Genomic DNA, 12,506 nt, shown 5'->3' with positions numbered 1-12,506 from the left:
CACTCAGGAATGCAATTAACACGAGACAGCTCTCCGACTGTCCATGCACCACATGAAACCGCGCCAAACCGGCTCAATCGTGCTCCTCGCTTCAACGTCTGGCTACTTCGGTGGTACCGGCGTCACCGCGTACGTTGCCTCGAAGCATGGCATCGTCGGCCTCCTGCGGGCGTCGCAGACAACCGCACAGCAGCACGGCATCCGCGTGAATGCCGTCGCCCCATTTCTGACGCCTACGCGTATCACCGCAGGGTTTGCGCAACAGTGGCAGGACGCCGGTCTGGAGTCGAATACGCCGGCCCGGGTGGCCGAGGCCATCGCCCAGGTGGCGTTGGATACGACCCGCCAGGGATCTTGCGTGATGGTACGACCTTTCTGTTTTTGCTGTGCGAGCGAGAGCTATGCTATAATGCTAATTCTAACGTGTGTCTGCAGGTGGCGGGCCGGTTCGCGAGGGAGATGGAGTATACGCGGACGAGACTGCTGCCTGTTTGGCTCGGAGAGGATGTAGCTGCATTCATGGGACGGGCGATGCGGTTCTTTGTTGATATTGGCGGCTACGTATTGCCGAGGGCTGTGGAATAGATGATCAATGCCCCGTGCCGTCTACAGCTACCAGCTATCGACAGGCCAATCTCACATGATACGCAACTGCTGGAAATTTTGCGTTTCCTGACCTTGTTAGGTCATAGGTGGAGATGCGGTGGTGGTGACGATCTGGCTCACATACCAGAGGGAGGAGCGGCAAATGGGAGTCGAGCGGATGTCAATCATCGCCTCCGTTGATGGCCCTGAGGAATGTAGGACAGGACTGATCCCATCGAGATTCAGGCTAGCTACGGCATCCCTGTAGAAATCCCGAGAGGCTCGGGGGACGCTGGGGTCTTCTTCGTCCTCGATGCGGTATCCCTTGCGCGAGCGCGTGATTGCACTCGTGGGACTGAACACTGCGTATAAGGATGGATAGCCGGTGCTTTGATTCCTGCCCGTGGCTTGCTTGAGATATCGAGGGCTGGACTGCACCGCCTTCTTTCATTCCGTCTTGTGTCGTGTTCTGCAAGCTGCTGCTGCGGTCTGAATCGGCCGAGTATATCCCAATGGGTATAGCATCTATCGACATCGACCGCGCCGATAATGAATCCGGGCCCCATATCCACCCCAGCATCAGTCTGCAGAGCCTGGTGCAGCCGACGACTACGACCCATGCCACGACGTTCGTAGAGACCCGGCCGTACAGCAACGTCGATGTGCCGGATACTGAGTGGAAGCCTGGCGTGCGGGAATGGCTGGTGACGACCTGCATTTCCATTCTGGTGACGATGGATGCGTTCAACGCAACAATCATCATCCCGCTCATACCGGTAAGTGAAAGCCAGTCGTGGTCTGGAGGAATTCCCACAGGTTCTCTAACTCCAACAGAGTCTGTCAACCATCCTCATGCAACCGCTCGAAAAGACCCTCTGGCTGAATACCGCATATCTACTTGCCAGCGCCGCGAGCCAGATGCTCCTCGCCATGCTGGCCGAGGGACTCGGCCACGGACCCGTTCTTCTCGCCGCCGTCGTACTTGCTACCGTCGGCACTGGAGTGTGCGGCGGGTCGCCTAGTCTGCCGGGGCTGGTGGCTGGTCGGTTCATCCAAGGGGCAGGAGGCGGGGCGATTACCAGTATTTCACTGCTTCAGATCTCGGAGACAATTCCGAAGACGCATCAGGCGCAGTTTACGGGGTATGTGCTGTGGGCGCAGGTCGCCGGCATGATGCTGGGTCCTTTCATGGGCGGCATGTTCGTCGGACACGCAGGCTGGATCTGGGTATTCTACTCGAGCTTTGTGTTCTGTGCGCTGGGAATGCTTGTTGTGCCATTTGCAGTGGACCTGAGAGGCTATGGACCCGGGTATCGGGGTGTATCCATGCAGACATTGCGTGGACTGGACTGGATAGGCGGGTTCCTGGTGTTTCTGAGCTTGGGCAGTTTGGTGTGTGGGATTAGTTGGGGAGGGATACAGTTTGCGTGGGATAGATGGCAGACGCTGGTGCCGATATGCGTTGGAGCTGCCTTGGGCGTGCTTCTGGTCGTGTATGAGGCGATCAAGGCAGCCAATGCCATGTTCAACCCGGCTGTACTCCGGAGTCTGTCGGCAATGACGCTTCATGTCGGCGGTCTGTGTCATGGGCTGATGGTGTCCATCCACCTCCAGTTTCTCCCGATATACCTCCTGCTGATCAGGATGATCCCGCCAACTCTAGTCGGTCTGAGTCTGGCAGCACTCACAGCCCTGACGCCGCCGTTCTTGGTCCTCCTCGAGAAGACACCGGTGTTCACGTCGCATCCGCGCATCGCACCCTGGCTCATTCGCGCCGGCTGGATCCTGAACATCCTCTGCACGGGCTGCTTCGTCATACTGGATGGTACGACGCCCACACCTGCATGGGTCTTCGTATTCCTTGTTGCGGGCGTTAGCCATGCGCTCTTGCTCCCGGGATATGCCGTTGCGCTCAAGAATGCCATCCCACAGTACTATTCGAGCCAGGCCGGCCCGCGTTGGGCGCGGAAGACAGATGTGCCGTCGACACTGATGGTGCACACACTGCTTCGCACGTGGGGGATGTGTGTTGCCGTCTCTGTCGGCGGGTGTGTGTTTATGAACTGGGTTGGCAGGGGCGTCGTCATGCATGATGGGCTGGTGGATCATTCCTCAACGGAGATGAGAGCATTGCTCCCCTGGGCCGAAGACGATATGACCATTGTGGAGCGGGACGTCTATGTGGAGGGACTGCGGATGCTGTGGAAGGTGTTTACGGGCGTTGCTGGCCTGGGCGGGCTTTCTTCTGTGTTTATTTGATTCTTTGAGATGTAGCAAGCGGGATTCCTCGCCTTAGGTAGCTGTTGATATATCGTGAGGTTTCCGACAAAGCCATCTTCGTATACCAGACAAGCTACCCCAAATCCTTAATACCTCTTCTCAAACACCAACGGCACGCCCTCCACCATTCCCAGAGTTACCACAGAGACACTCTCCCGCAACGCCTTCTCCGCCTGCCGCCGTCCAGCAGGACTTTCATCCGCCAGACGAACCCGATACTCCCGGAACAGGAGCGCCAACGCAGCCACAAACTCCACCTGGGCGAACTTCTTCCCCAGACACGCGCGGAACCCATCGCTAAACGGGATGTAGGCTCCCCTGACGGGCCGGTGCACCGTGGGGTACTCTAGCCCCGGGGCTACAAGCCCGGGGGTATCGGCATATTGCGCCAGGAAGCTGCGGCTGTTCCTTGCGTCCCAGCGCGTCGGGTCGAACGTATCAACGTCTGCGCCCCAGTATTCTGGGCTGTAATGCAGAGCGTTCATGTTGAGGTTGATGCTCACCCCGGCTTCCAGGACGATGTCCTTTCCGCGGTAGCGGATGTGGCTGGGCGAAGTGCCAGTCCATTTGGGCACGGTAACAACCGGGGGGTAGAGACGCATGGTTTCGAGCTGGGTATGCAGTTAGCACGAAGGTCAGTTCTGCTTGGGCCGGGGGCTGTACCATCACACAGAGCGGGGCGATGAGTTTCGGGAACACAGTAGCATATTCCCAGTCGGCCGGATTGGCAGGTTCGTCTGCAGTGGCTTCGAGAATGTCCTCGTGCAGCCAGTCCTGCACGTCCGAATACAGGGCGAGCAGCACGAAGGCGTAATTCAGCGCGGACTCGGTGGTGCCGTGGCCGGCCAGTGTGAAGATATGCATGTTGCTGGTGATTTCGCGGTCCGACAGGCCGTTGGATGTGCCGTCGGACTGCGCGCGCGAGGCAAGCATGCCATGGATCAAGTTCGACGTCGCCGCCGTCTCCTTGCTTGTGCGGTTGTTCGAAAGTGACGACGATCCTGTCCTGATCAGACTTTTCATGTAGTTCTCGAGGTCGCGGTGGGCGGCAAAATCGCGCTTGAAGAATGGGACGAGCATGCGCGGAATCCAGCGCGGGAGCATCAGGTTCGCAAAGACGACCGTCCGGATCTTGACGTCCGTGTATGCAACGACGGACCGGAAGGTGAAGTCGAATCCCGGGGGTGGGGTCTTCGTGTCCTGGAAGATGTCGGTTTCTTTTACAGCAGTATCGTCGGACGCGGCTGGTTTGAAGGGGATTTGTACGCCGAAGCCTGCGCCGGAAATAACGTTCAGACTGAATTGCACGATGTCTTCTCCGACTTTGTTGATGCTGATTCTGCCGGGGCTCTGGGGTGACGTTTCATGCCAGTAGTCGATCATCTCGGTCGCCTGGCGGATTGATTCCTTCCAGACGAGCTCATTGTTTCGTTCGTTGAAGGTTGTAGCTGTGTGGCGGCGGTGATGGGCCCATTCTTTATCTTCACACTGGAATATGTCAGTTGGTCCATTCCATGGCGATACGGACGGGGGAGCATACGGTGACGAGATTTGGCCCGTACAACTGAATGACGCCTGCGGATGTGTTAGGGCTGCTCATGCTCAGAAGAAGTAAAACGAACCATACTGCCAGACGGGCTTTGGGAACTCATGCCTTGCATTCACAATCTGCGACACCACCGCCGCATCGGACACGCAGCATATGACTGTCCTCGATGTAACGACAAGATACACGCTGCCATAACGCTTGGCCTGGCGGTTCTTGATGCGCCAGCGGAAGTTGTTCAGCGGGTCGTTGATAGTATCGGCCAGCCAAAGCGGCAGCCAGTGCTGGACGATATATGGGATCCAGGTTGTCTCGAAAAGGATCATCATCGGCACGCTAGATGAAAAGGGTGCCACGACATATGGCAGGCCAGTGCGCTGCGCCAGGCGTATATTTCTGTACAGCGCGAAAACATAGTTGTAGATTGCGAGGCCGAGGAGTGTGAGAATGGCGATGTATCCTGCCAGCATTTTTGTCTGTCCAGATACTCATATATGAGGGGAATGAGCTGCCGCCCCTTGCTGGAGGGGTAAAGCGGCTGATATGCATCTCGGTCAGCCACAGGAGTTTTGGCCTCGTATGGCCTCGTATTGCAGACAGGCCTCCGCATTGGATGGAATGGGAGTTATTTCTCGCATAATATGGATATACAATATTTTCTGAGTTAATCGGTGGACCGAGTACATTAATTCAAGAATTAACTTAATCAGCGTGAGCATAGCTAACAATGCGTCTTCGATGATGTCGTCATCACGTATCATCGACCTTTATTAGCAGGATATATAGACTCGATTAATGCTTATATCTGCCGCGTCAACTGTAAAATAATGAGTCAAAATGCCTCCAATTGCAACAGATGAAGACATTTTCGACGAACCCGACTGGACCGCCACCCACAACCACCGCGTCGGCCTCCGGGACCGCGATGACCGGTTCCCGGGGTTGACACATGCAGGCGATGACTGGCGATTCAATCTGGAAAAGGAGGCGGAGGAGAAGATAGAGGAATTGCGGGCGCAGCGGAGGCGTGGCGAGTTACTCTCCGTCCGCGACATCATGTCGAAGCAAGAGGTCTCTCGCATTGTCTCGCAATTTTGATAGCAATTGGCTAAACAGATCCCAGGACTTCCACCTCCGTCGGCCAGACGTCCACCCAAGACACTGGCGATATGTGCTACACACGACCGAGAGCTTCATCAAAAACGAGCAGCCATGGTACATCAACAAGAAAAAGGAGCAGGAGCAGAACGGCAAGCATGACAAGAAGCCCGTCACCAACGGGACGTCCAACACCATAGAGAAAAAAACACAGTACACTCCTGAAGAGCAGGCTCTGCTGCAGAGTCTTCAGCACGAAGCGGAGTATATCCGTAGTCTGAAATGTAACGACGGCACCGGCCGTTCACCCGCATACTCCGTGCCAGCAACCGCCGAGATCGACGAGAAGGACCAGTTTACTCCGGACAATTGGGTGCCTCGGACGGACCATCTCACCCGTCTGACCGGGAAACATCCGCTGAACGGGGAGCCGCAACTGACGGAGCTGCTGGATGCTGGACTGGTGACGCCGAATTTCCTGCACTACGTGCGCAGTCACGGGGCCGTGCCGCATTTGCTATGGGAGAACCACCGGCTGGAGATCTCGGCGGGAAAGTCGCTCACGCTCTTCATGGATGACCTTGTCGACCGATTCCGCAGCGTCAACATCCCCGTGATGTTGGCATGCGACGGGAACCGGCGGAAGGAGGTCAACATGGTGAAGCGGAGCAAGGGATTCAACTGGGGCCCTGGAGGTGTGGGCTGTGCATATTGGAAAGGGGCACAGCTGCGCGATGTGCTTCTGGGGGCTGATATTGAGGGGCTGATCAAGGAGAATGCCGGGGCACGGCTCTGGGTTAATTTCCAGGGATCAGAGATCCTCAGCGATGGAAAGTACGAGACGTGCCTGCCGCTGGATTATGTGATGGATCCGATCAATGACGTTCTGCTCGCGTATGAGATGAATGACACGCCAATCCCTCCGGACCATGGCTATCCCATACGACTGGTCGTCCCAGGCTTCGTGGGCGGCCGCTGGGTGAAGTGGCTGCAAAGTATTTGGGTGACAGACCGCGAGAACGATAGCCACTATCATATCTATGATAATCGGGTGGTGCCTAGCTTTGTGCAGGACCGTGATTCGGAGGCGGGACGCATTATGTATCATCATCCGAGCACGGCCTGCATGGAGCAGATGCTGAACTCTGTCATTGTGCGGCCTGCACAGGGTGAGAAAATCGATCTCAATGACCTCAAGGGCGAGAAGAGCTATCGTATCAAAGGGTACGCGTACAATGGGGGAGGGAACGAGATCCAGCGGGTCGAGATTAGCCTTGATGGGGGGCAGAGTTGGCTCTATTGTGTTCGAGAGGTGAGCAATGTAGACTTCCAAACATTCTGCATCTACTGATGAAGTCAGTTCCCGGAGGCACCCTTGAGACATAATAAAAAGTTCTGGACATGGCTGCATTGGCACATAGACGTGCACATTACCCAGCTGCTGCGGGCTGAAACCATCACTGTGCGATGTTGGGATGCGAACAAAAACACTCAGCCAGAGCATATTACCTGGAACTTAGAAGGGTAAGAAGTCTTCATCTAAATAAATAGTATAGCACCCTGACATGAACAGGATGATGAATAATGCTCAATACGTGGTAAAATCAGAGATTATCGACGACCCGGAAACAAAAAGGCCGGTCTTGATGTTCCGTCATCCGGTTGAGCCGGGCACTGGCGAAAATGGATGGATGAAACCGTCACTAGAAGAGCAAAAAAAGGACACGAAGAGGCAGGCTGCTGCGCCGGGAAAGCAATTCACCCGCGAGGAGATTGAAAAGCACCATACCGAGGACGACTGTTGGATCGTTGTGAATGGCCAAGTATACGATGCCACATCGGTCTTGGGCTGGCATCCTGGAGGTAAAGCAGCCATCATGGCACACGCCGGAAGAGTCCATACCGAGACGACTGAAGAATATGAGAGTATCCATGATGAATATGCCAATGAGCGACTGCAAGGTGAGAGATCTTTGACCCCTTTCAGGCCGGTTTCTGATAAAAGCAGACTGTATTCTAGGGGTAGTGACGCAGAAAACACGGGACTTCATGAAGAAGGAATCCGAAGAGAAAGCCAGAAAGAGGACACAGTCATCGGAGGGCGATAGCCACATAGCACTAAAGCGCCACAAGTAAGTGGACACAGGAGGCAATTGAAGCGATACTAATGACCATAGATGGGTACAAGCACGACTAATTAGCAAGAAAGCCTTGTCGAAAGATACGAAACGCTATACTTTTGCTCTTCCATCCAAAGACCAAAAATTAGGTCTTGAAACCGGACAGCACGTTCTTGTAGGATTCCACTTCAAAGACCAAATGATTGTTCGGTCATATACGCCTATTCGACCTGTTCAAGACTCCGACGAAGACGGCACATTTGAGCTCGCAGTTAAGACATATTATCCGGACCCCGCCCAGCCTGGAGGCACTCTTAGTAACATCATGGACTGTTTGTCCGAAGGGGAGGAAGTCGAGATCAAGGGCCCGACAGGAGAAATCCGATATCATGGCAACGGGCATTTTGCCATCGATGATAAAGAGTATGTCTTCGACAAGATCACTTTGGTCCTAGGAGGCTCGGGGGTAACCCCGGGGTACCAAATCATCGCACGGATTCTCATGGGCGAGGGAGACAAAACGAGAATCCGGGTGATCGACGCCAATAAGACCGAAGATGATATTCTGATGCGTCCGGAGTTGGACAAGTTCTCTCAGGAGCATCCGGATCAGTTTGAGATCACACATGTGTTGTCTCATCCGGATAGCAGTTGGACTGGCCCGAAAGGTTATGTTAACAAAGATATTCTCCAGCAGTATGGTTTTCCTCCAGAGGAGAAGAGCGTTGCTCTCCTGTGTGGACCACCAGCGATGATCAAGAAAGCTGTTTTACCGGCGCTGCTAGAATGGGGATATGATGAGGATAAGAACCTGTTTGGGTTCTAGTAGAAGGTACTGATTATGATATATAGCATAACATAACGGAGATAGAAATTCTATTATTGATATATTATATTAACAAATTTCGTAGATGTCAACGCAAAATATGCAATTCAAGACCTAAGAAACAACATGACAGGAAGTACTAAACCTACTTGGTACTATGAGGTAGCATACATAGAGCCTTTCTAAATCCCAGGAGAAAGGGCGAGGAATCTTAGGATTTAAATAGACAGAATGCTACTAACGTCGTCGTTACGCGATGCGTAGCAACCTGGAACATGTTTTATTATGACGGCACAGAATAAACTTTTGAAACTGAACTACTTGCCCCGTAGGATTGTAGTTCCCTTGAAACTACCGCTTTTCAGGGTATTAATTGGATAAGCAACAAGCACTTCAACATTCGGTTTGTCAATCTACACAGTAACCCATAGGCTCAGTTATTTATTTTCATTTCAGGTCCAGCAATCGTTTTCATAGTGTAGTCGCCGTTGGTACCATAGGGACCGAGCCCATTCGTCACCACCATCAACGTCAGCCCATTCATCATATGTTCCTCATAAGGGAAGTAAGCCTGTCCAAGAACAGTTTGTCCGTCAAACTTAAGAATCTCCAGTTTCTCGGTAATGGGAACATTCAACTGGTTGACATAGGTTAGTCCCAGCTTCATGTGAGAGATTTCAGCAGCCACTACGGAGTCATCGAGCGTGAAGGTAACATTGATATCTTGCGACCTCGGGCCTGGGGTGATGAGAGCCGTCAGTTTCGGAAAGACTTTCAGCTGAATCTCATGCATGTTTGGGCAGGTCCCTGGGACGACGAAGGCATTGACGGCGGAAAAGGCATAATCCCGGTTTCCCGTTGTCGGTGTAGGTAATTCACTAGGAATTTTGTGTTGTAGCACTCGAAACCATCCCTCTTGTTCCCCTTCGTTGCCGATGGTGGCAGCAATCACTCGAGTGAGAGCTGCATCACCACCTTCTGCGAAGCGCTGCGTCACAGCTTGCAGAGCCCCCAAGACGACATCGGTAAAGGTGGCTGCGAGATCGATGGCGGCGTCGAAGGTGTCAACTGGGAATATATACTCACAGGGCTGGACTGGATTCACGTGAAAATGCTTGAGTGCGTCATTTGCGGTCAAAGCATGGATTTCCTCTTGCTGTGATCATGTCTGTCTAGTCTGTGTTACGATGGTGACGTGGATAACTTACCGCAAGGATGGCTGTCAGAGACCTAATGGCAAAATCCTGATCTTCCGGAGTGGAAAAGGTATACCCCTCGACTTCGGTTGTGACGTTGTAAAGCAGTTCGTTAAAAAAGGCAACTTCGAATAGCTCATTGAACGCAATCAGCTGAAGATTTGTGATGCCTGTCCTACTGATATTTGATGGAAGTGGTAGACTAGGCAGAGTGCCATGTGCTTTCAGCTCAATCTCCCTGATCTGCTCGGGACTAGGGTTCGGCATGCCATCTGGCAGACTGCCCGCAGGGGCCGTGGCAACGGGAGCTGCCGAAGCAAGAAATGGGAGGAGTGCAATAGCAAGAACAAAGCGATTCATTATGGCAGTAAAATCCGACTGTGTGGGTAGAGGGGTTGATGGTGAGGTCTTGGGGTAGAGTTATTGTCAACGGGCACTTCGGAAGTATATATGGATGTCTTTCAGATATCGTGTGGTACACGTACGCTCATTCTGCTTCACTGCCTGTCAGTATGACAGCACATACGGGTACTGGGTGAGCCAGCCGACTTGATTACATCAGTAGGGACAACCAACATCCTCTTCCTGGTAAAGCTAAGCCTGGAGCTCGCTCACTTGGCCTTGCATATAACCCTGGTGAGTATATAGGTCATTGGGGTGCGGGCTTAGTCCGTCTTGATCATTTGAATCCCGAGCATCGAATCATACTTTTTAAATACTACGAGATTCTTGACCAACAGGAGTGCTGCTATTCTGTAACAACAAGGATCTAATTAACTTTAAGTAGACTGTTTACACAGTAGGCCTCGCTGCATACACATGTGACCATCCAGCTCAATGTGAGATACTTTTTTGAACCACGCTCAGCTGTATCCCAATGAAGGTGTAAAACTATCAGGAAGTATCATTGGCTGTGTTAGTTCTGCCTATTGCTACCGCGCTTGTGGTTGATCACAAATATCGCCTGCATATGTTCGTCTGGACAATACAGCACATCTTTCACAGTTACCCCAGCAGCACAACCCACTGCAGCGTTACATCAACTACAGTCCAGCATCATCTTGATCTTAATCTGAATCCAGGAAGCAGGTACGGTAGAAGCACATATTAACAAGCAGAGGCTTCTCTCCTTTCAAACCTCTATTTAAGTAAATGATAGTGCTACCTTAGTAGCCTATCAAAGTAGATACAAGAATTAAAACCGCCACAACCATCACCACTTCTTATATATCATCCTATCTCGCACCAACATCAACCCAGACAGGCAGCTTACAGATGGCCCTGTCCAGCGTTGGAAGAAACGCTGGAAGCAACGCTGCCGTAGGCAGTGGCAGAAGCGACGTTCTTACCCTCGAACTTAGACAGGAAGCTGGTGTCAGACTGGCTGAAGGAACCAGAGTTGCCGAAGCCATTCACCTCGCAGTCCCGACCGAGGTAGGACGAGCAGACCTCATTGGCACTGGTGCTGGGGGCAGTGAAAACCTCGCCGTCAATGGGGCTCTCAGCCACGGTGGTGATGTCCTGGAAGACATTGCCCTCGGCGAGAACGTAGGCACCCTCGCCGATCTCAAAAGCGTGGCCGGAGTTGTCGTACCAGTAGTTGTTGACCTAGGTCCACTTGTCAGTCACCACGACCTGGGATGAGGGGAACAGTGAAGGCGTACAGCGTGGAGGAGGGTATTGCCCTGGACCTTGGGGCTGCGGCCGCTGGTGTGGTAGATGTAGTTACCCTTCAGGGTGACCATGTCGCTGGAGCCATCCAGGTAGATGCCCCAGTAATGGTAGCCATCGCAGGTGGCCGAGTAGTCGGATTCACCATTAATGTAGGAGTTGGAGATGGTGACGCGGTTGTCGGCCTCGGTGCCGAGGACGATGTGCTGGCGGCCGATACGGGCAGTCTGCGGTATTTAGTGATGTATCTGCGTGTTTACGGGAGGGTGACATACGGTAACGTGGTCGATCCAGACCATGTCGGCGTCGTTCAGGGTGATAGCGTCACCACCCCAGACGTACTTGGGGTTGATGTCGGTGATGGCGATGTTCCTTCATTGTATGAGCTTCAAAGCTGTCGGAGACGATCGAGGAAAAAAACGTACTGGATGATAATGTTGCTGGCACCGCTAACGATGCGTAGACCCTTGCCCTTGATCACACCGCTGTCGCCCTCACCAAGGAGGGTCTTGTCGGAAGCGACGGTGATACCGAGGGTACCGGCATTGTCACTGGATGGGATCAGCAACTCGGCGTTTGGGCGAATGCCGATGATCAACACGGCACTTACTATTCCACGGACACGGATGGCGCATCCGACTCGTAGTTGCTGCACCAGTCGTTGGCGTTGATAGCCAGCTGGCAGGCAGAGCCAGTGCCCCAAGGAGCGCAGCCAGTTTCGGTGGTGGTGCCTTCGGTTCCGGTGAAGTCGAAGCTGTATGGAGTTAGCCTCGAGGAGAAATGCAGCATAGACACTTCAGGAGCCCGCACGTCTTGGATAGAACAATGACACGCGCCTCGTCGTCACCGAGGTATGAGACCAGCTCATCGGTGGTGTCGGGGTACACAGCGGTGGCACTACCACCGCCAGTGACACCTTTGGCGAAACCCTCAGCGGAACCAGAGACGCTGACGGCCGCGGTGGTGCTGACCAGAGCAGCGGCGGCGGCGCCAAAGATAGAAGCGTACTTCATGATGAAAGGAACAAACGAAAATTGTAAAGAAAGACTGGGTTGGAAAAAAGAAAGGAAGGTCTGGGTTGGAGACAGAAACAGGAGGATTTACGGGTTTATATAGGAAGGAGATTATTCGCAATAAGCTTCAGCCCTGGGGGTAGTCTAACTGTCTACTGCAGAGTTAATTTG

At 53.3% G+C, this 12,506-nt stretch overlaps 5 protein-coding genes across 5 annotated transcripts; 2 read left to right on the top strand and 3 right to left on the bottom strand.

Moving 5' to 3' along the window:
- Positions 1-1,097: 1,097 nt before the first annotated feature.
- BDV59DRAFT_200541 (major facilitator superfamily domain-containing protein) lies at positions 1,098-2,844 on the top strand (the record flags this gene model as incomplete). Its single annotated transcript, XM_073693610.1, has 2 exons — positions 1,098-1,361; positions 1,420-2,844. The coding sequence occupies 2 exons, from the start codon at positions 1,098-1,100 to the stop codon at positions 2,842-2,844; spliced, it is 1,689 nt and encodes a 562-aa protein (XP_073549491.1).
- BDV59DRAFT_174867 (cytochrome P450) lies at positions 2,322-5,070 on the bottom strand. The gene is made up of 4 exons (XM_073689152.1): positions 4,488-5,070; positions 4,406-4,440; positions 3,529-4,353; positions 2,322-3,476 (listed from the first exon to the last, which is right to left on the bottom strand). Exons 1-4 carry the CDS (start codon positions 4,879-4,881, stop codon positions 2,952-2,954), a joined length of 1,779 nt encoding a protein of 592 aa, XP_073549490.1. The 5' UTR covers positions 4,882-5,070; the 3' UTR covers positions 2,322-2,951.
- Positions 5,071-5,248: 178 nt separating this feature from the next.
- BDV59DRAFT_212045 (putative nitrate reductase) lies at positions 5,249-8,455 on the top strand (the record flags this gene model as incomplete). Its single annotated transcript, XM_073695941.1, has 6 exons — positions 5,249-5,482; positions 5,535-6,821; positions 6,870-7,033; positions 7,083-7,471; positions 7,518-7,641; positions 7,687-8,455. 6 exons carry the CDS (start codon positions 5,249-5,251, stop codon positions 8,453-8,455), a joined length of 2,967 nt encoding a protein of 988 aa, XP_073549489.1.
- A 433-nt stretch (positions 8,456-8,888) lies between these two features.
- On the bottom strand, positions 8,889-10,011 carry BDV59DRAFT_200538 (putative sexual development protein (LsdA); the record flags this gene model as incomplete). The annotated part of the gene is made up of 2 exons (XM_073693609.1): positions 8,889-9,611; positions 9,664-10,011. 2 exons carry the CDS (start codon positions 10,009-10,011, stop codon positions 8,889-8,891), a joined length of 1,071 nt encoding a protein of 356 aa, XP_073549488.1.
- A 743-nt stretch (positions 10,012-10,754) lies between these two features.
- BDV59DRAFT_174864 (polysaccharide lyase family 1 protein) lies at positions 10,755-12,437 on the bottom strand. Its single transcript, XM_073689151.1, has 6 exons — positions 12,133-12,437; positions 11,933-12,076; positions 11,748-11,873; positions 11,598-11,694; positions 11,316-11,549; positions 10,755-11,259 (listed from the first exon to the last, which is right to left on the bottom strand). Exons 1-6 carry the CDS (start codon positions 12,333-12,335, stop codon positions 10,921-10,923), a joined length of 1,143 nt encoding a protein of 380 aa, XP_073549487.1. The 5' UTR covers positions 12,336-12,437; the 3' UTR covers positions 10,755-10,920.
- Between the last annotated feature and the right edge of the window lie 69 nt (positions 12,438-12,506).

The sequence above is a fragment of the Aspergillus ambiguus genome (genome assembly GCF_047715705.1).
Source record: "Aspergillus ambiguus strain CBS 117.58 unplaced genomic scaffold BDV59scaffold_9, whole genome shotgun sequence".
Classification (NCBI taxonomy): Eukaryota; Fungi; Ascomycota; class Eurotiomycetes; order Eurotiales; family Aspergillaceae; genus Aspergillus; species Aspergillus ambiguus.
Note: the sequence above shows the minus strand (reverse complement) of the source record. Positions and strands in the feature narration are given on the sequence as shown.

What these genes read in the sequence shown, in the direction of transcription:
- BDV59DRAFT_174867 (XM_073689152.1), bottom strand. Translation starts at nt 4,881, where the DNA reads ATGCTGGCAGGATACATCGCCATTCTCACACTCCTCGGCCTCGCAATC. An exon ending in AAAGCCCGTCTGGCAGTATG is followed by an intron (nt 4,441 to 4,487) that starts GTTCGTTTTACT and finishes ACACATCCGCAG; the next exon opens with GCGTCATTCAGTTGTACGGG. An exon ending in ACGGGCCAAATCTCGTCACC is followed by an intron (nt 4,354 to 4,405) that starts GTATGCTCCCCC and finishes GACATATTCCAG; the next exon opens with TGTGAAGATAAAGAATGGGC.
- BDV59DRAFT_174864 (XM_073689151.1), bottom strand. Translation starts at nt 12,335, where the DNA reads ATGAAGTACGCTTCTATCTTTGGCGCCGCCGCCGCTGCTCTGGTCAGC. An exon ending in TCTGGATCGACCACGTTACC is followed by an intron (nt 11,550 to 11,597) that starts GTATGTCACCCT and finishes TAAATACCGCAG; the next exon opens with ACTGCCCGTATCGGCCGCCA. An exon ending in GCAATACCCTCCTCCACGCT is followed by an intron (nt 11,260 to 11,315) that starts GTACGCCTTCAC and finishes AAGTGGACCTAG; the next exon opens with GTCAACAACTACTGGTACGA.